At 36.8% G+C, this 25,548-nt stretch overlaps 1 protein-coding gene across 2 annotated transcripts; it reads left to right on the top strand.

The window, feature by feature from the left end:
• Nucleotides 1-5,434: 5,434 nt before the first annotated feature.
• Nucleotides 5,435-24,058, top strand: LOC107666451 (oxysterol-binding protein-related protein 2-like). Of its 2 annotated transcripts, none has more exons than XM_016457783.1 (14): nt 5,435-5,524; nt 14,185-14,326; nt 15,543-15,666; nt 15,900-15,975; nt 16,709-16,843; nt 17,058-17,155; nt 17,337-17,519; nt 17,922-18,029; nt 18,125-18,214; nt 21,043-21,169; nt 22,013-22,135; nt 23,505-23,628; nt 23,714-23,804; nt 23,888-24,058. In XM_016457783.1, the coding sequence occupies exons 2-14, from the start codon at nt 14,290-14,292 to the stop codon at nt 23,988-23,990; spliced, it is 1,419 nt and encodes a 472-aa protein (XP_016313269.1). In that variant the 5' UTR covers nt 5,435-5,524; nt 14,185-14,289; the 3' UTR covers nt 23,991-24,058. The 2 variants fall into 2 exon arrangements, with proteins under 2 accessions (XP_016313269.1, XP_016313262.1); XM_016457776.1 differs by lacking the exon at nt 5,435-5,524 and adding an exon at nt 13,984-14,066.
• Nucleotides 24,059-25,548: the final 1,490 nt, after the last annotated feature.

Here is a 25,548-nt window from a genome sequence, read left to right as displayed (position 1 = left end):
GTTTCTTTCTCTCCGCCCAGATAGCGGCTCTGACCGTGACGAATGGATCGCAGAGCCCTACTGCCACCAAGACACGGTACATCAAGCCTTCATTCTAAAGTAGGGTTTGGAATTGACAGCCGGTTCTTATTCAGAAACTGTTCGAAAAATACTGACATCGAATGATTTTCGATTTCTTTTTCGATATACCGTACTAAAACAGTCTGCCAGCATCTATATTGCAGTAGTGTGAACAGTTCATTTGCGGTAGCCTACCTATTCACTGATTCTCAAGACATGTAGTTGTAAGATACAACTCGACCCGTGTATTCCCAAACGACTGGCTTATAGTCGGCTCTGAAAACATTCAGAGCAAAACATACAGTTCGATTCCCTAACTACTGGCTTTTTTGAGCTGTTTCTTTTTAATGAATCATTAACATTCAGCGTGACAATTTTATTCCGATTCGCGAACGAATGGCTCTTATGAGTCGGATCTTTTAAGTGACTCACATAAACAACATACAGGGGTCATGCCCAAAAGCATCGTTAGCTAACATTCAGCGCCTCAAGTGTTGGCCGATTCCCGAGCGAATGACTCTTGTGAGCCGAATCTTTTAAGTGAACCATAAACTTGCAGGAGAGTGTAGTCCGACTTTTATGAGCCATCTCTTTTTAATGAACCTTTTTAATGATTTAATGAATCTAGAAATAAAAGTAGGCTAGTATTCATTTGAGTTTGATACATCTTTAAAAGTAATGATTACTTTAATTGTTTTATATCCAGAAGAGACCAGGGTTAGCTGTCATATTTCTGACGTCAGTGAATATTTCTCGTAGGTTAACTTTTAAAAAACAGTTAATGTATCCAGTCTTCTTGGCTACAAAAAAAGCTATTGATACATCATTTAAAAAAAAAAGGATAATTAACAGCCTATTTAACACATTGAACTTTTGACCCCAGTATATTGGTTAAGTTGTTAGTTGTTGTCAGTTTAGTGAACACTGATTTTTGATGAACACCGCTTTTTTTAAATATGAAAGACTTGAAAAAATCGTACTCTATATTATTTTTATTAGCAGAAATGTTGGATGTATGTATCCCAGTGTTGTTTTATTATATTTATGTGTTTACACAGCTATTACAAAATATGTAATACTTTTATAGTGCTATACTATTATATAATAATTGTATAGTAATTTTTGTTTGGATGACAGAATTCACAAATAGCCCTAATTTAAGACAAGTTTGAACTAAGTGTTTGAAGACAAGCAGTTGTATCACTGGATTTGTGGCAGAAACCTTTATAGTTACTTGATGATAAATAAATTTTTCTGTGAATACTCCCTGCTGCAGTGGAATGGGAGCACAGGTCACATGCGCCGTAATTAGTCTGTAATGATGGATTTATTCAGAGATTGTCCTCCTGGCCGAACACTAGTGTCTCATTAGGGTCCCCTTCTGGGACCCTGACAAAGGTGGTGCTCCCCGAACTTCACATAAGCACATAGTTAATGGGTTTACCCACGAGAACACCCTGCTGGAGACAGGACAGAGAAACTGGTTGCTATCTGTGCACTAACTGAGCCATTCTCAATGCCACATGAAAGAAGGGGATTTGTCCCAATCCTCCAGAGTCTTTGAGACCGAGACAGATCAATGAGAGGCTTCACTTAATCTGTTATTGATTTACACAAAGGAACAAGCCTTTTATTCATCCACAGGTGATGCATTCCTGTGTATGTGCAGTGTTTTCCTTTTATGCAAGGTATTGTACTTAGTTTTATTTATCAAATAGTGCAATCCAGCACACACAAAACTGCAAGAAAGGCAAAGCTGGCATTGTATATCAGAAATCAAAATAACACGTGTGCTGATGGCATTACTTGCTAAAAACTACTCTAAAACATATTTAAAGTAATGATAAATTAGACTTTTTGAATGGATAATGGAAAATTGACTGCATTTGTTTCCTGTAAGACAGCAATTATCTGTGCCGTGTTGAAGCGTTTAGGGATTTTGTTACTGTTATGACTGTAATGGCTGTCAGCAGCCTTACCACACTAGACTGAGGAATGCAAAACCCACAGGGAGACACAGAAAATATCCCCAGTGCTGCTGGATATTGCATATTCTATTTCATGGTGGGCTTAATTAATGTAAAACAGTAATTTAGTCCTCTGTCCTATATACCTGGCCTAAATAACTGTGATAATGAAACTAACAGGATTTGTTCTGTTGTTGCTCTGTCTCTGAGGACTGGGACCCCGCAGTCCTCTGGTCTCCATGTAATGGTTGTGGTGGCGACAATGACAAAAGTGGGTTCATAAATCCTTTTTGGTCTTGTCTGATGAGAAATACATCTTGTGGGCTCTACATGTACATAGTTTGACTTAAGGATTACTTTAAGAAAAAAAAAGATTTATTAAGTTTATTATTTTTTAATTTAATTTAATTAATAAATAAAGCAAGCAAGCATACATTTGAGTAGCAGAAAACACTGGGAAATTGAAGAAAAAGCCCATATCATCACCACAGTGTCTCCAATTTTTCTATATCACTCACCACTAAGGAAAAGGTCACCAATAGGCACTTTGGATTAATTAAATAAAAATAATAAAATAGAAAATTAAATAAGATAAAAAAAATGAAATAAATCTCCTATTTTTTAATTTATAGGTATATTTCTCATAAAATAATTTTGTATTGATTAATTGTATTAAAGCAAGTTGTAAAATACACCTGTGTTTTTGTGATAATTGTTATGTATGTTAGATAAACCATCTAGATCTAACTATCTAATGTGAAATTAATTTAGCATGATTATTATTAGCATAATAATAAAGTGATCAGAGAAATATTTTTATAATATATGTTTTAAAGAAATGTGGTTGCAACACTGTTGCCTATTTTTATGCTAACAATCAGCATAAATCAGGGTATTACACTTTATTTAAATAGGCTATGTGTGGCATTTTTTGGTAATGGGGTTTCAGAAATTCAAACTTCACATAAAATGAACAGAAAATAAAGCATCTCATATAATTTTTTAATTAAATTTATCTTGTTAATCAGTATTTTCCGAGTTAAGCATCTAATTTCTATGAGATTTCCATGACCATTTGTTAAATAAAACATAAAAATAATAATTGTTGCAACTTTTGTAGAGTTTCAGGCCCTATTTAATACCATCTTTTTCTCCCATAAGCTTTACATTTGAATGATAGATGTGTAGAACAAAGTTTCTGTGTTGTTCATGGGATAAAATATATATGGGTTCTAATAAAAACAGATTTCTTATTTGTATGTCATAAAGTAGACATTAATGCTAATTTGAACAAACCTTTGGTGTGTTTACAGCAATTGTATCTTGACAAGGGTGGATATTACAACATCTGTCAGAGACAGGAGTTCAAAACAAATAATTTGACAGATGTTTTGTGTGTTAATTTAACCACTCCTGCCACCTAATGGTCACATTAAGCAAGCACAACACGGTTATCACTTCCGAGGTTAACGCAAGAGGATAAAAAATAAAACCTGGACAAAGAAATGACTCTTGCCTGATACCATAAAATGTATTGTATATATTATGCAAATATTGATTCACATTTGCTTCCAGTTTTCCCGTTACTCTTGTCTGACCGTGATATAAAGATTTGCTTTACACATACTGAGTCAAACTCATGCATCAGTGATGAGAGGGCAGTTCTTTCTGTGCAAGCAGAAACAAAGCCATGTTGTACAGGGTCAGTGGGTGTAATGCTGGATGAAAGAGGCCTTTTTACTGGAGTTGTGCTCAATTCCCACTCTTTAGTCCTGTGAGATCTGTTGGAATAACAGTGCAGGAGTAATTGTACCCTGATGGTGCACAAAACGGCAGGATGGTTTTTGATGAAAAGTTAATAATTTGCCTAAACCACTGTGTTTTATTGCTGAGAGCTGACTGGCTGTTCTGTTCTGGATGGGTGAATATGTGGCTCTAGGATCTGAACAGCACAGATTTATCTCATAGCTGGATAACAGTTGCATCATATTGTATATTTTAACCATCGAGGCCAATATGTCAGAGTGACATCTGTTTTCAACCTTTCAGGGTTCTTCGTCTTTGTCAGCCTCAGAGGTGGTTTCCAATACACACATTTCAATAAGTACAATTAAGCAGAGAGGTCAGTGCTGTACTGAGCTGCTCTGGGAACAGTGGGGTATATCAGTGGCAGCTTTTCATTACACTCAATCTTTTTCATATTTTCATAGAGATTGCAGTATTTGTGGATCATAGCACACAAGCAGGTTACTGTTTCTCTGCACTATTTTACATTTTTCATCAATGACCTCTGGTAATGACTGCTCAGCGTTACATGAATTCACTTATTTCTTGGAATGAACATTAGCCTAAATTGAAACTGGAGTAGCATGAAAGGTGGTTCAAAAAACAGACTGTAACATATAAGCAAGGTTTTGCTATTTTTCGTTTCAAAAACTGTCAAGATAATGTGTAATAAATGACTGGAATGAGAGGCAGTTATGGGTGTTGCTCAGATAACTAAATGTATGTTTCAAAATTAAGTCTTCACCAAGATGTTAATTTCTAGTTTAATTAATTTCTAGTATAAATTTCACACACACACACACACACACACACACACACACATGTTGTGTTTCCATGTTTTATGGGGACATTCCATAGGCGTAATGGTGATAAACAAGTTACACACACACACACACACACACACACACACACACACACACAGACACACACTATATATATATATATATATATACACATACATATGAAGAGTTTATTTGCAAAAACCTATAACCTAATACTTAATGTTAAGTAATAATAACAAAATTAAAGTTCGTTGAAAGTATGTTTGTTTTTTACATATTAAAAGTTTGTTTTATAGCAAAAGCAGATAACTCCACATTTCATGTTTTAGAGTTTAAAAAAAACACTGGTTTAATATGTGTAATCTCCTCAGATGACAATGTAGATGCCTGACAAACGTTGTTGTTGTTGTGATCATAAACTGTATGGATGTGATTACACGCAATACACGGAGCTTTTCCCTCACCAGTGTAACGCGGTGCTTTTGCAAGGTTTTGAAAACGTTTCAGCTTTTATTTTCCTTTTTTTGCCCTGAAGAAGATATCACAGGTTCATCAAGTTTGTTGAAATTGTAATTGATAATTATACATTTTGTGGAATTTTTGTAAATATGTTTTGAATTAATTAAAATAAATCAAATAATTAAATTGTGTATACATTTATTCGCTATTATATATGAAACATATTTATTTATTGTGTCTCATATTTAGTCATTTAAAAGTAAATGTTATTGAGTTCAAGTGAGTAATGCAAATGGTTTGCTCTGACGTAACCCGTCAGGCGACGAAATTCCCGTACTATAATTGGCCAAGACACAAGCCAATCATAACGCCCATATCGGTCTCTTCCGGCTGTGTGTCAGCCCTTCAGCAGCAGTAGCAGCAGCAGCAGCATCCCTGCCCAAGAGAAGCGAAGTACAGCCAGCATCACAGGTAACGATTTCAAAAAAAAAAAAAAAAGCTCTTTGGACTCATTCACGCCAGTATCTAAAATGTTTAAAGCAACGCTTTCCAGCGGGCGAAAAGCTCTCGCGCCGTTGCTAAGTAAGTTTGTCAGCTAAGCTGCTGAGCTTTAGCCCGTTAGCATCTGTTTACAGGCTCCGGCTGTGCCTCTTAACCTAGGGAGCTGCCTACATGCACAACGATTATGAGTGAACGCTGGCGAAACCCAGTGAGTAAACCAGAAATTCCCCAAAATGTTGTCTGGTTAGGCAGTTCACCAGGTTGGTACACAGCCCAGATTTATGAGGGTGTGAGTGCTGAATATTTTGGTTCTGTTTTTATATTTTTCTACGCAGCTATTCACGTTTGACAACAGAATCAAACAAATAAACAAAAAATATCCAGAAAAGCCTTGTCTTTTGATTTACAGTATGAGTTTCAGAGGTCGAACCCTGTCGTGTTGAGTTCGAGGGCTGTTCAGCTGTCATTTTCCTATTAAAAGTAAACAGAGGTTTTGTAAACGCTTTACTTTCAGCTGTTTTCATCTGTTTAAGTGTGTTCAAGTTGGTCTTATTCCCTGGGGCTTTATACACCGGCATGTTACAAATTCGAAACATCTTGCTCAGTATATGACTGTGACAGAAGTTACTTGAACTTTCTTTACTGCAAGACAACATTTTTTGAAAAAGGAATTTTTTTTTTCAATGGGGCTTGTGTGTTAGTGTTTGACTTATTTGCATTGTGTCATGTTGACTCGTGTAGGTTCCACGGCTTTGAATGGCAGAAACTGTTTATATCTGATGAAAACTAATGTCATTTCTGTGTAACCTAAAAAAAAAGTTGTGTCAGTCCATTTCTGGTGTTAAAGTGGGTAAAAGGGTACACTGTAAAAAAATGATTGCGATTTTAACAGTAAAAGACTGTAAAAATGCTAAAGTAAAAACCTGTTAACTGGTTAACAGTAAGTTTCCATACTACATACGGTGAATAAATGTAATTACATTTAATGTAATTTTACAGTAAAATACTGTTAAAAATATATGGGTTTTGGAAGTGAAAAAGAAAAAGCCATTGTATAATTTACAGTGAAAAACTGTAAATTGACACTCCCAGAATTCCCTGCATGACACTTCATATTTGATGCTTTTTTGTTGAAATAACATGTTTCTTCTTAGTTTTTTTCTTATCAGTTGTGTACATTAGGGTGTACATCTTACATCTAATGTTGATAAATTAATGTTTATTGCATTATTTCAGTATCGTGTGTCACCATAACGGGGTTTAGTGTTTGTGTGAATGACACCGTGCACCTTCTATATATAAATATTGCCCTCCTCAGCTCGTAGAAAAGCTGTTTGTGATGAGCTTTGGTTCATCATGTGACTTTCTAATCACCACCCGTTTTTGGTGGTTATCAGTGCATTACAATGGTTCAAAACAGATATTAACACTTCAATATGTTGGTTTATTAACATTACATCAGTTAATGAAATACGGTATTTTATTGTGAATTTAAGTTAAGTCTGTACAACCTAAAATGTTGCTACCTTATTTTTTATGGTGAAGTTCTGGCAACCACAGCTGCCAGTATTTTACCGTAAATGTCACAGATTTTTTTTTACAGTGTAGAGTATTGTAAAGTGGGTCTGCCACATGGACCGCTGAACAGTTATTGCTTGATTTCCGTTCCTGAGGTGTTATATTGTGTGTAGCTTGGGGCAAGTCTGTAGACAGATATAGATGAGTATCAGGCCACATTCCACAGAGTAAAGCAAGGTGTCACTGCCTTGTTTTATGTGCACGCACATGGAGATTCCCAACACCGCCTTGACTTGCTAACTAGTGTGTGTCATTGTCAGGTATGTGCTTGCACCTCTTCCAAGCAGACTACATTCCAAAGGTCTCAATGAAACTGTGAGCAAAGCAAAAGACTTGATTCATTCCACTTCTGAAATCTCGTAGGTGTTTGTGTGTTTCCTTAGTCACTTTATTAGGCAGTCATGTCCTTTTGGGTATCTCTGCCACTGGTACCTATGCGAAAAACCTTCACAAATTTTCACAGATTTGGAATGGCCATCATTCTTAATAAACTCTAAATTGTCTTTATGACTTTATGAAAATTTGTTGAAAATGTACTCACACTCAGGCCATCCAAGATGTAGATGAGTTAGTTTCTTTATCGGAACAAATTTAGAGGAATTAATCATTACATCACTTGCTCACCAATGGATCCTCTGCAGTGAATGGGTGCCGTCAGAATGAGAGTCCAAACAGCTGATAAAAACAAAACAATAATCCACAAGTAATCCACAAGACTCCAGTCCATCAGCCTTGTGAAGCAAAAAGCTGTGTTTGTTTGTAAGGAACAAATGCATTATTGAGGTGTTTTGACTGTAACTTCTGGCCAAAATACCAGTCCATAATCCGTAATATTGCATTCTCCAGTGAGAAAGTCCATCCCCTGTTGTCCTCTCACATCAAAATCCACCAACATATTTGTTTAGAACTGTTTTGGACTGTTTTAGCTTGTAAATGGTGCTTGATTTTTGCCTATTTCTCTCCTGATTCAGACAGGATGACTTTTTCACTTGAGAAAGCAGTATTATGGATAGAGGACTCACATTTCAGCCGTATTTTTAGTAGAGATGCACCAGTTGCAATTTCTTTGCAAATTCTGATTTCCGAATTTTTTTTCTTTTCTTTTTTTTGTAAGTGTGACCTGCCGATACGATTTTTGCTGATTCCAGTATTCTTTCTAAGAACTATAATTGACAGCATATACAAATTAGGGCTGGGACAATAAATCGATGCATCATGATCAGGCTCGTAACTAGAGATGCACTGATTGCAATTTTCTTGGCCGATTCCGAATTCCGATTTTTTTTTGTTAGTGAGATCTGCCGATACCGATTTTTGCCGATTCCGATTTTCTTTCTAAGAACTATAATTGACAGCATATACAAACAAAAATCACAAGTAAAAAGTCATAAATAAAATAAGTACTATTTTTATTTATTTTATTAAAAGTAATAAAATAAGAACAAATAAAAATAAAAATTTAAATATCAAATATTTATAATATATTAAATATTAAACATTAAATTTCCCCCAATCTGAACTAAGTTACAGACAGATGTTCTGTCACTTAAACAACTCCCAAAATAAAGTGCTCTGTGACTGGAAAGAGGTAGAAATAACAATTAACTGAAAACGAGTTGCTGTATATAACAAAATAGATGTCATTACTCACTGTGTTTATAAATTGTCATTTTTTCCCTAACCTTATTAAATGTGTCATCTTTCACATCAAATTCTTACATTGTTTCAATTAATTCAGTTAGAATAATATGAAATTGTAGAGTATACCATTCAGATGAAATCAGTATCAACAAACTCCATCTTTCCACTGCAGGAAACACAGAAGCAGCATCTGAAGTGGCATATATTTAACACAGACTGTTTGATGAAGCCGAGGTGCCATAAATGCATTTACACCGCAAAATTGTAAATGCATAAATTATTTCATAAGATTAATTATTATTATTTTAAATAATTGAACATACAAATAAGAAATGTTGGGGAAAATGCAATGATAATTTTAAATACGAAACCAAACCACCAGTAGCAAATGACTGTTTTAATGAGTGAGTCATTTAGTCATTCATTCAGCTGATTCGTTCAAACGGCTGATTCATTCAGAAACGAGGCAAGTGACTGTCTTTATGAATGGGTTACTGTATCATTGACTCACCGGATTCGTTCAAAAATGTGGATTCATTCAGTAACAAAACGCCGCTGTGTTGATGGGAGACACGTAACAGTTCTGCTGTGGCTTTGATTGGAACTATTTTCGTTTGCCAAATTGAGCAAAAACAGTCAATATTGTGTCTAAAATGTTAGTCACTTAATTTGAACTTCTTGTGTATTGAACTACTATTGTATAAACCGCATATGCATCCACAGTATGCATCTATAACTTTCTGTGAGTTATTTTGTGTGCCGATACCGATTTTTGCCGATTCCGATTTTCTTTCTAAGAACTATAATTGACAGCATATACAAACAAAAATCACAAGTAAAAAGTCATAAATAAAATAAGTACTATTTTTATTTATTTTATTAAAAGTAATAAAATAAGAACAAATAAAAATAAAAATTTAAATATCAAATATTTATAATATATTAAATATTAAACATTAAATTTCCCCCAATCTGAACTAAGTTACAGACAGATGTTCTGTCACTTAAACAACTCCCAAAATAAAGTGCTCTGTGACTGGAAAGAGGTAGAAATAACAATTAACTGAAAACGAGTTGCTGTATATAACAAAATAGATGTCATTACTCACTGTGTTTATAAATTGTCATTTTTTCCCTAACCTTATTAAATGTGTCATCTTTCACATCAAATTCTTACATTGTTTCAATTAATTCAGTTAGAATAATATGAAATTGTAGAGTATACCATTCAGATGAAATCAGTATCAACAAACTCCATCTTTCCACTGCAGGAAACACAGAAGCAGCATCTGAAGTGGCATATATTTAACACAGACTGTTTGATGAAGCCGAGGTGCCATAAATGCATTTACACCGCAAAATTGTAAATGCATAAATTATTTCATAAGATTAATTATTATTATTTTAAATAATTGAACATACAAATAAGAAATGTTGGGGAAAATGCAATGATAATTTTAAATACGAAACCAAACCACCAGTAGCAAATGACTGTTTTAATGAGTGAGTCATTTAGTCATTCATTCAGCTGATTCGTTCAAACGGCTGATTCATTCAGAAACGAGGCAAGTGACTGTCTTTATGAATGGGTTACTGTATCATTGACTCACCGGATTCGTTCAAAAATGTGGATTCATTCAGTAACAAAACGCCGCTGTGTTGATGGGAGACACGTAACAGTTCTGCTGTGGCTTTGATTGGAACTATTTTCGTTTGCCAAATTGAGCAAAAACAGTCAATATTGTGTCTAAAATGTTAGTCACTTAATTTGAACTTCTTGTGTATTGAACTACTATTGTATAAACCGCATATGCATCCACAGTATGCATCTATAACTTTCTGTGAGTTATTTTGTGTGTGCTGTTGAGCTCATTTGTTTTGATTTCTGCATGAGTCTCTCTCTCACTCAGACAGGCTGTGCGAACCTCATCTGGAACTTCAATACATATGTCGCCGTTTACACTGAATGCAATAAAATCAGAATCATTTTCAAGCAAAAATTTTTGGTGGCCAAGTTTCAGTGCTTCCCTAGTTATTTTTGTTATTGACGTTTTAATCAGGCTTCTTGTCCAGTTCACGCATGTAAAATTCTCTCTCGGCCTGGGACGATCATGCAGAAAATTGGCTAATTCCGGTCCCTTGCCGCCGGTCGATCGGTGCATGTCTAATTTTTAGACTAATTTTTATTACAAACACGCAGCTTTTCACTTCACAAGTAGTTAATTGATGGACTGGAGTGGTGTGGATTACTTGTGGATTATATTGATGTTTTTATCAGCTGTTTGGACTCTTAGTGTAACGGCACCCATTCACTGCAGTGGATCCATTGGTGAACAAGTGTAATGTAAAAATTTTTTTACATCTTCTATCTACATCTTGGATGCCCTGAGGGTAAGTAAATTTTGAGCAAATTTAAATTTTTGGGTGAACTATTCCTTTAAGAATTTAAGCCACTTTTTTACCATGTTTAAATACTTTCAGATACATTAAATCTAATAAATGCACAATAAATTCTGCAGATTTACCCCCAGAAAAGTGCAGAAAACCAGCTGATTCTGCCCGGGCCTCCTTATGGGCAAATATCACACCAAATCAGTTCTGTCAACCCTTCGTTTCCCAAATTTAATTTCTATCCCCTGGTTCAGCCGAACAGGATTCTATTCAAATGTGACAGTACCTGATAGGGTGCTGGATCTCGTAAGACCCAGGCTTCTCATTACCGCACCTGCACCTGAGTCTTTATTTTTCACGCAGACATAGTGCGTGATTATCGGTTGCCACGGCACCCATATTCGGTCATCTCTGATTTCGTTCCTCTTGCTCACGGGAACAGATCAGAGATCATTACTCTAGCACAACACTGTGTCTCAGGGGATGGCTGAGACGTCCGTGTTATTTTAACATTTCAGCTGATTGCAGAACACTTGTTTTCCCATGTAGGTGAAAGTGCATCAGAGATAATGAATCAGATTCTGTTAAAAACCTTGGGCAATGCCGTCTCTTGCTTTGTCTATCGTCTTTGATTTCAGAGCACTGATGGTGTCTCCTGTTGACCCTTTGGTTATTTTGACATTGACTCTAATGTGGATTTAAGGGGATAGTTCACCCAAAGATCTAATTTCTGTTATTTTTTGCTCATTCTTGTTATTTAAAATACGAATGACTTTCTCTCTTTAATGGAACACAAAAGGCTGATCTAATTCCCTTTCAACTCAAACTCACAATATCACCTCTATAATCCGGTCACCACGGTGAACAGCCCTCTAGAGGCAATAATTATCAGTGAAAAACCTTTTCGGTCTTTTTGTCCGAGCTGTCATATGACTTATATAGTACGCAAATCCAGTAAATTATTCTGAATTTCTCCTATATATATTTGCAGATACATGCACACATTTTTTCTTCTTACCCAGACCAATCAACCACTGGAAAAACTCTATATATAGGATGCAAATATATTACATTTCTTTTCTGTTTAGTATTCATTTATGCTATGTAATGCCTTTCACCAAATAAAGTTGTATATGGAAAAATGTTCTTATTATGTTAAATGAAAGTAAGAAAGTCATACATGTTTGGAAGAACATGAGGGTGAGTAAATGTCAATGTTGACAGAACTTTTTTTTTAGGTGAACTATCCCTTTAAGATAACATCCCACACCATCACATCCCTTTTCTTCTTTGAAGCCTGACTCTGCATTTTTTTGAAAAACAGTTAATGTTAAGAGTTGGTCTGACTGTGACAGAGACAGCTGAAAGTTGTCTTCCACGCTGCAGTTACTCATTTCCTACTCTCTGATTTACTCACGAGTCGTCTGTGTGGCCTGACCCCTGACATTTTCTCTTTAAAGACTCATAAATAACCTTGACCTGCACTGAGAAAAACAATTCCCAATTGAAAACAAGCATCACGTGATTTGGGTCATCAGAAACCAATTAGGCCTTGCAAAGTGGTTGAGATGCTTTTGAATAGCTGTTTGAAACTTGAGAAACTTGGAACAATGAGTTGATTCATACGTGCAAGGAAAATAGATTTTTAATATCATCTGAATTTAAAAATCCAGTGATATTTGACCCCATAATGTTTAATCAAACTTGATCTTCTAGGGGAACCGTCAGACTTCTCCAATCTTTTAGTCCACTTTAACCATGCACCTTTTTTAAAATTGACTGCAAGCTCGCGTTCATCTTTGAGTACAACAGCCATATGTCAAAATTCAATCAACAACCGATGGATGGAACACAATAAAGAAGTCCTTGCCCCATTCACAGATGTACGTCACCAGGTGGAAAAGATCTGTTGCTTTTTCCGTTTCAATTGCAACCGTTTATTCAGAATTCACTGAAACTTTTAACATTGACTGACCAGTTGTTGGTAGATTTTGGAACCATTACATGAGTGACATACTACTTCTGTTAATTAGTCTGATATACCAGTATATTGTAAAATTTTTAGCGTGTTGCTAAGGTGTTGTCGGTGGTTAGTTACTTGAAGATTCTCTGGTCTCTACTTCAGTGTCAGTCAGTCTGCTGGTTTTCTTTTTGTCCGTCAGATTGCTTGCAAGAATAAAGCACACCTATTCCCAGAAGATTCACAATTTGAGGTGTCATTCACAATCAATACAAGGGTAACGGACCCTAACCCTAATTATGAGCAGTAGTAATAGTGACCCTTGCCTTGGCAAACACTACTATTGAATTGTCAAGGTATTTTGTGTAGTGCTTTCAAAAGTATTTCCTAATATTGCAGATTGGTTGGTTGAAGAAAGAAGTGTAGCAGTGAAGGACTCTTCAGTACTACTTGATTTGACTTTGCTTTTCAGTTTTCACATTACTTAAAGACTTAATAGTTGTCCTGGGGCTGTAATAAAACTGCTCTCCAGTAATTTGTGTTTGGGGAATTCGTTGAGCATAAATGTCAACCTACTAGAACAGCCCGGGAAAGACATTCAGCAAGCTTTCTTTAATTAACTCCGCAATTGCTACATAAAGTTGCGTAGCTGGCTAATAGACTTTAACCATGCTAGAAGGCAGCGTTCCCTCAGGTCTCGTCTAGACTGCGATAAGGCTGTCCCGTATGCGTCACAGTACAGGTCTGTTTGTCAGGTTACACTCTTTGGAAGTAGCCAGTCCAAAGTTCAGTTCTAAATCAAATGTGTTCCTGCATACAAGCCCATGGGAGGAGACCCACACTGGCTCCACCTCTCGTTTCAAGAGTGGCCGGCTAGTTTCAGTCAAACATGACGGATGAATGGGTGCATAAATTTAGACTCTAAGATCATTGGAGGAACAGGTGAATGATGGGATTTTTGTCCACTTCAGTCCATTTTTTCATTAAATGGACTCTAAGGTGCACCATTGAGTTGTTTTCTTGTTTGTGAATCTGGTTTTGACTTTTTGTCTCTCCACAGGTGTCTCTGTTTTGGACGTGGTTGTTTTAACAAGGCTCTAGAAACAAGAAAAGGCAAAGAGAGACCATGTTTTAGAGACCCCGTGTTGGCAGCCCATTCTCTACAATGAACAATGAAGATGAGTTCTTTGATGCCGTCACAGGTGAGACATTTTAAATGGCATGTGATGGTAGAGCTGCTACAAAAAATAACCAATAGTATGTTTAGTATTTAATAAAGTGTCCTTTTACGTCAATTCTCACTGCTTTTTTTGCAACTGTTTAGCACTGTAATCACAGACATTGTGCACATAATTGTAGTTGTGATGAATGGATATTTGAGACAAAAAGGTACCTCTAAAATTTTAAATCCTGAAGGAAATTAAGTTGAACTACTTGATTCGTGATCAGAAGTTGTTTGTAACGTCACCTCTGTGACACAAGCCCGTCTGGAGCTGTCGCATGTCATGAAAACATTACCATTCTCTCAGCGCTATCTGAGTTCACACACAGCAGCATTAAACAGCTGTGTTTTCTGAGGACGATCTCATTTGTCCCCTATTGTGAGTGTTTTGGCCACTGTTGATTTTGGCCTTCAGTCTTGTGTGTTTATGACAGAGTGGCCGCAACGTAGCGTGCCGTTCTGGTGTCGGCTTACCGCAGTCTGTTGATGGCTTCAATTATGTAGTGCTGTGTTCAGATGGTCTGATGGCTTCTGTCATTGCTGAGGTGAAATTAGATGAAAATAATATAATGAATAAATAAACAAGGCAATACAACTTTGGCATGTCATTGTGCTGAGCTCCTGAAGCCTGATATCAGCAGAATCTCTCATATCAGATGGTACAAAATGTCGGATTTTATACCATGTTATTAAATAGGTCCATAGTTAATAGTTGCATGTTGATATCAGGTGTACAGAAGATATTTGGTGAGGTCTTCTGCATTTAATTTTACAAAATTTTGAAGAGAGATTTTTTTAAGGGAAATATCAATGACTATATCAGCTGTCAGCCAATATATATTTATAAGGGGCTGCTCAATTTAGGGAAAAAAAAAACTTTAATTACTATTTTTCTGACAAAAATTGTGGGGGGAAAAAATCCAGGTTTGCTGTGCCTGTTTGTATATGTAAAATGTGAATAAAAACTATTAATAAACTATTAATAAAAAAAACGTAACTATTAATTCTTTTAATTAATTGTGCAACCCTAATTGTATATATTTTATGTCATTTATTTTGTAGAGTAACTTGTTTGTTTATTTATTTTGAACATTCGTTTAAGCAGTATACTTTTTCTGTATCGTATTTCAAAAATACTTTGCTTGCAGACATGCGTCTAACCGTCTTTGTAAATAAGATGTGCTTGTGTGTCCCAGGCTTGGATTCAGACGAGTCGTGTGAAGGCACATCAGAAGCCAGTTTTAAAGATGCTGTAGTGTATGCCGGCGCTCAGAAGAACAATGGAGTGGTTCCTCTGGAGAACGGAATTAAGAAGCACAGGTAGAGCCAGATTCCAGCGCTGTGACCCATATCCTCCTTTATCATGCTCTTTGTCTCTGCCTTTAGTCTTTCTCCCTCTCTTTTGTTTCTCTAGGTTCTTATTGTTCTTCTTATCTTTGTAGTTCATTCTCGTTCATTTATAATCTGCACATCTGCATAGTTCTACATGTTGGTACACTTAAGAGATGTGTGTGCATGTTTATGAATGGGAAACCATTCTTCTGCCCTCTTAGGTCGTCTCTTCCTGCCCCCATGTTCTCCAGGAATGATTTTAGCATATGGAGCATTCTCAAGAAATGTATTGGACTGGTAAGGATAAATAAATAATTTTAGCAGCAAGTTTAGCATAATATTAATTATCTTATTTTTGTGGAATATTTCAGTGATTATCTTTCGGTGAACCTCATAATTTTCTTTAATTCATGTGCCCTCGTAATCTTCAAACAAAAACATTAACGTCCCCTCCCCCTCGAAACGGTACCTGTTCTCTGATGACGTGTGCCCATCGTGAGAATGGGTCAGTAATAATCCCTCGCCTCCAGCAGCTGGCACTCACATAAGAACACAGCAATTAGCAAACGACAGTGGCCCAATAAAATTCCTGATGGACCAAATCAAGCCCTGTGGTTCTTTTTCTCATTCGAGAGGGTGAAATCTTCGAAATCCAAATCCTCGAAAGTCCTCTCTGATCGATCTCTTAGTCCGTCATTTTCAGGTGTAAATTATGTACATGCAGTCACATTTCACTGTTCAAGATGACGTCAAGCTGACAGTTTAACTTTTTTTAAACCGTATCTCAGGATGCTCTCTATTCATTTACACTCCATCCAGCTGTTTTTTCATTCAAGAATGTGTGTTGGGGCCCCTTAAAGAACATGTCTAGACACTGTCTATTGGACATAGCCCTGTAGCAGTGTACTTTATGCAGGGTTTCCTTAAGAACTACTACTCAACTAGTTTGAAAATGTGAAGTTTTGCACAACTCGTGAAGTTGTAGTGGTGTTTGGTCCTGCTCAGCCTGTTTGCTGGTGCTGTTTTGTAGGAGCTGTCCAAGATCACAATGCCCATTGTGTTCAATGAGCCCCTGAGCTTTCTACAGAGAATCTCTGAGTATATGGAGCACACATACCTTATCCAGAAAGCCTGCTCACAGTCCGACTCTATACAGAGGATGCAGGTGAGACCACACGCTCCTCTTAAAGGCAGATTGTTGAGCTTGGACTTTCTAATTAGTGTATAATTTCAGTATAAGCTAGGGCCGGGTTGATATCAAGATTAATCAATGAAGTCATAACATTTACTGCGATACTCAGTGCTAGCATATGCTGTGCAGTTTACTAGTATTACAAACCGGCCTTTAATACTGCATGTTTTTCTGTCTTTCTTTTAAGACGGTAGCTGCCTTCGCTGTGTCTGCAGTAGCTTCTCAGTGGGATAGAACTGGAAAACCTTTCAACCCGCTTTTAGGAGAAACCTATGAACTCACACGGTAAAGACACATCAGCAGAGTGTTTTATAACAAACTATGCTGATAAGATTTGAGGATGTTGTTAAATGTGGGTTTGATCAAAATTGCTCTGGAGGGAGACTGGTGTCTGTCATTTATGTAACTCTACTTCTCCTTCCCCTAAATGCTTCCTTCCTCTTCTCTTGTTGTCTTCTCTTCTCAGGGAGGATCAGGGTTTCAGACTGATCTCAGAGCAGGTGAGTCACCATCCGCCAATCAGTGCGTTTCACACTGAGAGTCTGACAGGTGACTTTGTGTTCCACGGCTCCATCTACCCCAAACTCAAGTTCTGGGGCAAAAGTGTGGAGGCAGAGCCTAAAGGGACCATCACGCTAGAGCTTCACAAGTGAGTGTGCCATCTTTATGTGCACACACATGTACAGGCCCTGATAGAGATATTCCCTGATATGTTTGTTTTTTTGGTTTGGTTTGGTTTTGCCTTTTGTTTGTTCTTGTTTTGCTTTGGTTTTTGTTGTTTTGGGGATTTTTGTTTGGAGCTTTTTTTTGTTAATTTTTTGTACTCTTTTGTTTGATATTACATTTTTAATGTAGCTAATGGTGTTTTTTGTGAGCTTTCTTGCTGTTAATGTGTTCATGAAAAGGTTTATTGATTATGTGAGTGAGATTTTCCTTGGATGAGTCAGTGGTATCCTGGTTGGATTTTAGAGCAAAGGGTTCTGGGGTTGCCGAGTAACTGCCTGCTCACATGCTTGTGTGTGTGTGTGTGTGTGTGTGTTTATCCTCACAGGCATAAAGAGGCATACACATGGACGAACCCTTTCTGCTGTGTACACAATATCATTCTTGGTAAACTGTGGATTGAACAGTACGGCACTGTAGAAATTGTCAACCACAGGTAAAGCCAGACTGTTCAGTTTTTATGACCCATCTATTCTATTGTGAATTCACATGGATATCTTCGAATGATTAATGTGATGTGTAATTGGTTAGTACTGGAGAGAAGTGTGTGCTGAACTTTAAACCCTGTGGCATGTTTGGAAAGGAGCTGCACAGAGTTGAAGGTTACATCCAGGATAAGAGGTGAGATCCTGACTCACTTGATTTAAATTAGAAAATTGTTGCATTGATCAATATATCCGTCGTCTTGGATTTATACTAACTCCTAGCAGCATGGATAAAGCTTTACATAAAATAGCAAATGTTTTTAATATAGAAATGCTTTATTTGCACTCAGTCTCGATTAATTTATTGTGTGAGTGCGACTGTCCAATAAAAGAGTTGTTACTTAGATTTGGTCGGGGGGGGGAATAAACATAAAATTTCTCAAGAGCAATTTTTGAAGGGAAAACACAAAATATAGCAGCAAAAATTGTACTTGTAAGGAAAAGTTTACACAGAAGTAAGCCTTACTACTATTAGTGTACTAGGGAGACCGTGCCAAATTAGACAACTTCAAGCTGTTGTGGTCGTGCCGTGACAGCGGTCGTGTCTGTTGTAGACATTACTATCCGTCAAGCGGGTAACGTTATTATTGCTAACATAGCGGACTCATCGAAAAATACATTGGCGTCATCTGTATTAAAGAGAAAATAATCACTTCATTCGATGTTTAAGTGAATAAAATAGCCTTGACAGCCTTGGAGTTCCACAACTATTGACTTTGTTCTCGCTCACCGGACTTGTGTGTGTTTGTGTAGGTGATGCAGGGTTTCCAGGTTTTCGCAACAAAACCTGCCCAGTTCCTACTCAAAACTAGCCCAATCGCGTTTCGAGGGAGGTTCCCCGGTAAAAAATAAATAAAATCACGTTCTGGGGGGTAAAATACACGTGGACTTGGCAACACTGAGGTGATGTAAAAGAGGAAAGCAGGCATTTGGACCAAAGCACTGTGAGGCAAGGGAGGGGGAGACTCCAAGTAAAAAGGTTATTTACAATACACAGCCTGGTTTTTAATCATATTTTTAGGGGGGGGACAACCCTCAGATGGGGGGGGTCCTGAACCCCCCCGGGATTTCCACCTATGGATTTGGTAGCAATATTCATCTGGTCAAATGAGGTGACCCGTTCCATGTACATTTGTATTATTTTTTTTTTATATTGGGATACTGACATGAGTGAAGTCATGCGTACAATTAATTTCTTTGTGTAACTTTTTTTAATGATGGAACAATGATGACCTTTAAGATTTTAAAGTTTAGAAAACCGACACCTTTGATACCCGTGACATTAGGCACTGAGTTAATAATTAAGGTGCGATTAAATGACTGGAGGTGCTAGGTCATGTACAGTTGGTTATAGATGTTTGTAATCTACTGCAGTATCCAGCTGTAAGCAGTATCAAGAATTGGATCAAATGTGTGCCAATGTCCTGTTGGTAGTCATCGCTTCTCATTTGCATAATGTAAACTCTTTAAACGTTGTTGTTGCCTTAAATGGCTAATTCTGATAAAAAATGAACTCTTTGCTTTTTTCTTTCTTGTTTTCCTAGACTTCCAGGTAAAACTATTCTGAGATACAGTGCACAGCATAAATGAGTACACCCCCTCTGAATAAATATAAAATATGTATTTTCTTAATGATCACTAATATAATTAATATAATTCATGGAAAGATGGCAAAATTGAAACATATTAAACATACATAATAAAAACAACAAGATATATACCAATATTTTCTGTAAGATAAGTAAATTAGTCAATTTTGTTTAAATGAAGGATTGCAGAAATGAGTACACCCTAGATTTAATTCAGAAAATGTATAGTATTCTAGTATGTCCTCCAGAACTTAAAGTATACTGCTCTGACCCTTCTTGGCACTGAGTGTACAAGTTCATGACAAATTTTCACATCTGTGCTGTTTAACTCCTGGAGGACGACCTCCTTAAATGCTCTGGTCTTTAATGGGGAGTTTTGCTCATCTCGTCTCTACAGAATCTCTCACAGCAGCTCAAGCGTGTTAAGATTGAGTGAAATAAATGTCCACGGAAGGATTTTCACCTTGGGAGAATGAATATATTCATTGTCATGCTGAAAAAATGCCCAATAATGCAGGGAATGAGAGATTGGGAGCTGGTGTTGTCATATCCTTGCTGTAAAAATATGGTGACAGTTTTTTTTTTTTTTTAAGTTCATAAATTTCAGGAGGGTGTACTCATTTTTGCAACACAAAATTTTATCACTTTGATAAGAAAATCTTATTTTGCTGAATAATTTTGGCATTCTTCTTTGGTAATTGATCAAGCAGGCTTGTTGGAACATTACATCTTCAAAGAACCCTAACATGTCTTCTAAGTAACGAGTAATTACTGAATTTGTTAAGTTTTAGAGGGGGTGTACTCATTTATGCTGTGCACTGTACATAGAAGATACAAAGAAAATACAACAACATTGACCAATGTAATATTCATTTATTTATGATATAAACCTAAATTTGCTTCAGCTCATCTCTTAACTAAGGTTAAAAAAACAAAAAATGTCACTATCCTCTGTTAGCCAAAGACTAGTCGATATTCAGTCTAACTACATTATAATTAATGAATAATAAATATACATCATGATGGCATCAAGAGCATGGGGGTGATCAGAATTATTTTCGACACATTTACCACACACATCAATAATAAAGTCAACGAAGTAAGCTGAATGGAGAAAATGGGAATCTGACTCAAAATATCTACAGGGAGTTCATGTTCCTACCTAGATCCTGAAAACCTTATGAATTGATGATCCGTCCACTTACCGGTGAACAGATACTTCTTTTTGTGTAAATGTTAGTTTGTGAAATAATCTTGCTAGCTAACAACTAGCATGCCAACGTTTCAATGGATTTAAGAGACATTCCTGTTTCTTTATTGTTCTTTATTGAATGAATGCATGTTTTCTGTTCTTTCCTCTGTGTGTCACTTGCAGTAAGAAGAAGTGCTGTATGATCTATGGGAAATGGACCGAGTGTATGTGGAGCGTCGACCCGCAGGTGTACGAGGCCCATCGGAAGCTCGAGAAGAAGGGAACGACGGACACTCGAAAACAGAAACAGGTGTGAAAGATGATAGCAAAACTAATAGTTGACCACTCATGCTGCTGCTTTCCCTGACTGCTAATGCTTCCATTAACTGAGCTCTTTATCTTTTTAAAACTAAAGCAAAGCTCTCTGTGTGTTCATGTTAAGCTAACAAAGAGAAAGATGTAGACTAGTATCATTAAGAGGTGTAGACATCTTAGACTGTCTGTAGTGATTCATGCACAGAATAATGGAGTGTTGTTTTAGGGTTATTGAACTGTTTGTATTGGTGTGTGGTTTAAATATGTGCTTCTGTATGTACAGAACAGCTGTGTGTAGGTGTAGAGAGAGCAGGTGTGTTAAAATACTCATCATGCCTTAGTCCTTTGCCTCTGTTCAGGCTTTTGTCAGTTCATTTGTTTATTTTAACACGTGTCCCATTACATGACAACACACCCAGTGTATTGCTATATTTAAAAGACGTCACGTCTCTCGGTGTGGGAGCTTAATTGACAATTCATCTTCTGTGGAACATAAAAGAAGATATTTTGAGAAATGTCACAGTGTATTTGTTCACAGGATAGAAGTGAATGGCCACCCAAACTTTTTGGTTTTCAAAATATCTTCTTTTGTGTTTTGCACAAGAAACTAAGTAACCAAGTGACATTTGTTTTAAAGAAATCCCGAGCTCACTTTTCTCAAAAAGAACATTTTAAATGGTATAACAATAGATATACTGGAGATGCCACTTGATTTGATATCTTGTCTGAGTTTATGCTTTTTATGAATACTGGGTATTGTGTGAATAATAAAGATTAAAGCATTTAGGGAATGTTACTGTTCTGTCTGAGTGTTTAAACTATGTACTTGCACCAAAAGGAGGAGCCAGAAGCCGTCAACGAGGATGCCGATGAAATGCCTGATGTACAGGAGACTGTGGCCGTGATTCCTGGTAGCACATTATTATGGAGAATATCATCGAGACCACCTCATTCAGCAGAGGTACACACTCTGATCACTGTTATGTTCATGTGCAGTAACCTGAATGCACAAAACAAACTTGTAAACAAACTGATGATTTCTTAAAAGGTGAAATACATTACTGTTCAAAAGTTTGGGGTTGGTGTGATCATTTCTCATCATTTTTTTATGTCTCTTATGCTCACTAAGACTGGGTTCTTTGATCAAAAGTTTTACTGTAAGAACTGTGAAATAATATTTCAATTTAGAATAACTGTTTCTGTTTGAATGATTTAAAGTGTAATTTATTTCTGTGATGCAAAGCTGAATCTCAGCATCATTACTCCAGTCTTCAGTGTCACACAGTGGTGGACAGTAACGGAGTAGCTTTACTTCGTTACTGTACTTAAGTACATTTTTCAAGTATCTGTACTTTACTGGAGTCGTTTTATTTTGAGTAACTTTTACTTTTACTTCACTACATTCCAAAGCATAAGATCGTACTTTTTACTTCACTACATTTCATAAAACATATCGTTACTCCTTATAATATATCACGTGCTCCGAGACGCAGAAGCGGTGTCTGATTCAAGAACGAACTGATTCTTTTCAATTAACCTTTTAAATCGGTTCGCAAATAGCACCAAACGATTCATTCACGAATTAGAATGAACCGATTGCAGCTGTTCTCGCAGATGGTCAAATCTGTTTTCTCTCAGGTACTTCGCAGTGTAAGCTTCACAGTGAACATTACTACATCACTCTCGTCAACGTAGTCCATACGAAACAACACAAATATATCTTGACTCCATATAGTGGTTATTTTGGGAAAATCCCAGGTATTTTGAGCGGTAGGATTATAAAAAATATGTGCTAATATAAAATTAAATTAAGTAGACTATATAAAATTGCAAAATAAATCTATCTATCAGTACTTTTTTACTTAAGTACATAAAAAATCGAGTACTTTTGTACTTTCACTCGAGTAAAATTGAAAAAGGAGTAGTTTACTTTTACTGGAGTAATATTTTATTATACGTATCCGTACTTTTACTCAAGTACTTGATTTGTGTACTTCGTCCACCACTGGTGTCACGTGATCCTTCAGAAATCATTCTAATATGCTGATTTGCTGCTCAAGAAACATTTATTATCAATGTTGAAATCGTGATACATGTTTTTTTCAGGATTCTTTGAATAGAAAGTTCAAAAGAACAGCAATTATTTAAAATGAAAATCTTCTGTAACATTATGAATATCTTTTCTGTGGCTTTTGATCAATTTAACACATCCTTACGGTATAAAAGTATGAATTTCTTACAGAACAAAAGTTTTGCTGACACCAAACTCTTAAACGGTAGTGTAGTAATGGTGGTCTACCTGATTTTAAACCCCTTCTGTTCACTTCTAGATGTATAACTTCACTAATTTTGCCATGACGCTGAATGAGCTGGAGCCTGGCATGGAAGGAGTGCTGGCACCAACAGACTGCCGCCTGCGGCCTGACATCAGAGCCATGGAGAACGGCAACATTGGTAATGAACGGCAGCCCTACAGCGCCCCCTACTGTTCATACATGCTAAAGACTAACATTTGATTTCATTGACTTTCTTTGTGCAGATGAAGCCAGCAGTGAAAAGGAGAGACTGGAAGAGAAGCAGAGAGCAGCTCGTAAAGAGCGGGCCAAAGATGATGAAGAGTGGTCGACTAGGTTAGTTTTGCTCTGTTTTTACTGCTTGCTTTGTGTGTGTGCTTTATTTATGCAATATTTTTAACCTCTTCTACTGTTTTTAGGTGGTTTCAGTTAGGCACAAATCCGTACACAGGATCACAGGACTGGCTGTACACTGGTGGCTACTTTGATAGGAAATACACAGACTGTCCTGATATCTACTGATGAGGAGGTGCAAGTTCAAAGGGCAGAGGTTTTGTCACCTCCTTCCTCCCTCTCTCTCTCTCTCTCTCTCTCTCTCTCTCTCTCTCTCTCTCTCTCTCTCTCTCTCTCTCTCTCTCTCTCTCTCTCTCTCTCTCTCTCTCTCTCTCTCTCTCTCTCTCTCTCTCTCTCTCTCCCCATCTACACCAACCCTCTACACAATGCACCATATCGTATCCAACTGAAAATGATAGCGCTTATGCTCTCATTAATATTGAGCTGCCTCCATCTTCAGCACTTGCGTTTATGATTGTGCTTTTGTCCTTTGGAAGCATCTTCTCTCACGTCCCATCAGAACCAGTTTGCCTTTTTCTGCCTTTAAACGTACAAACCCCTCATCAAGCTCCAGTTTGTTCACTGTCAGTGATGCTGGAGCTTGATAAAGATTTAGTTATATCACCAATAAAATGTGACTCTGAAGTGCTCTGGCCGTTTTCCATGTACAGTAGGCGTTTAACATATGAAAACTAATTCCAGATGTTTGAGCGTGAAGGTGATCAAGCATTAATGAAATAACGACGTAATGTTTAGTGAATGATGATGAATGTTAATAATGAACTGTGGGTGCGTGTAGATGTGTGTGCGCTTGTGGCAGTTAATGTAAAAAGCCATGGCTTTTGTTTTAAATGGTACAGTATTTTGCCTTTTGGATTTTCAGATTAAGCTTTACGTAAAATAGCCTCATCATGCATTTTAAAAATGGCCTCAAAGCTGTTTTTCTTTTTCCTTTCACTTCGTGGTTTCCGCAGAGACTCATGGGATGTAAAATAGGCTGATTGTACCGACATTATTCTGTTGTTTAATAAGGCTTTGTTGACATACTGTAAATGCACATTTTCATATTTCACAGGTCTTATAATGTATTGGTGTCACACTAAATTGTTCCTCAAGCACTATCCATTGAATTTGTTTTATGAAAAGTAGGGTGTCTTGGGTTGTTTTATCCATCAGCATTTGCATCTGTTATCACCGTTCTCAAACATAGACATGTACACTGTGTATTTGAGAAACGGGACAAAATCTATGCAACCATTCAAACTGCTCAAACCCCACATAATATTTCAGTCTTAATGAACGTACAGAATGGCAGCTTATGTAAGCGTAAATATTTGAGAGAATATTTCCTGCCTGTAGATGCCATGAAAAGTATTTGACAACTAATCATATACTCATTCATCATAAAAGCGATTCTTTTCATGTAGAGATGATCTGAAGCGTACAGGTCAGATGAGTGGGTTTGAAGCACACCGATGCAATCATCGTTGCTCTTCTCAAGTACACAAACGTGTTTGGTTTCCCACAGTGCCTGATTTTGAACACATCTGTGAGTCACTAGTACTTCATCTTGAGCTGTTTGTTTCCCACTTAAAGGTGTTTTAAGATTTATTTGAATATGTTAGACATTTTATTTAATTTTCTAACCATCTTTCCCCTCGTCTGAGTACTAAACGTCAACAAGAATGTCAAAATATATTCAGCATCTGTTAGATACACACATCACATTCAGTACACTACTTGTTTT

This window comes from Sinocyclocheilus anshuiensis, unplaced genomic scaffold (assembly GCF_001515605.1).
Source record: "Sinocyclocheilus anshuiensis isolate Anshui unplaced genomic scaffold, SAMN03320099.WGS_v1.1 scaffold201, whole genome shotgun sequence".
NCBI lineage: Eukaryota > Metazoa > Chordata > Actinopteri > Cypriniformes > Cyprinidae > Sinocyclocheilus > Sinocyclocheilus anshuiensis.
This window is presented reverse-complemented; position numbering and strand designations above follow the sequence as displayed.

Coding starts and splice junctions, on each gene's coding strand:
- LOC107666451 (XM_016457783.1), top strand. CDS start 14,290: ATGAACAATGAAGATGAGTTCTTTGATGCCGTCACAG. Junction 17,156..17,336: donor GAAACCTATGAACTCACACG/GTAAAGACACAT, acceptor TTCTCTTCTCAG/GGAGGATCAGGGTTTCAGAC. Junction 18,215..21,042: donor GGTTACATCCAGGATAAGAG/GTGAGATCCTGA, acceptor TGTCACTTGCAG/TAAGAAGAAGTGCTGTATGA.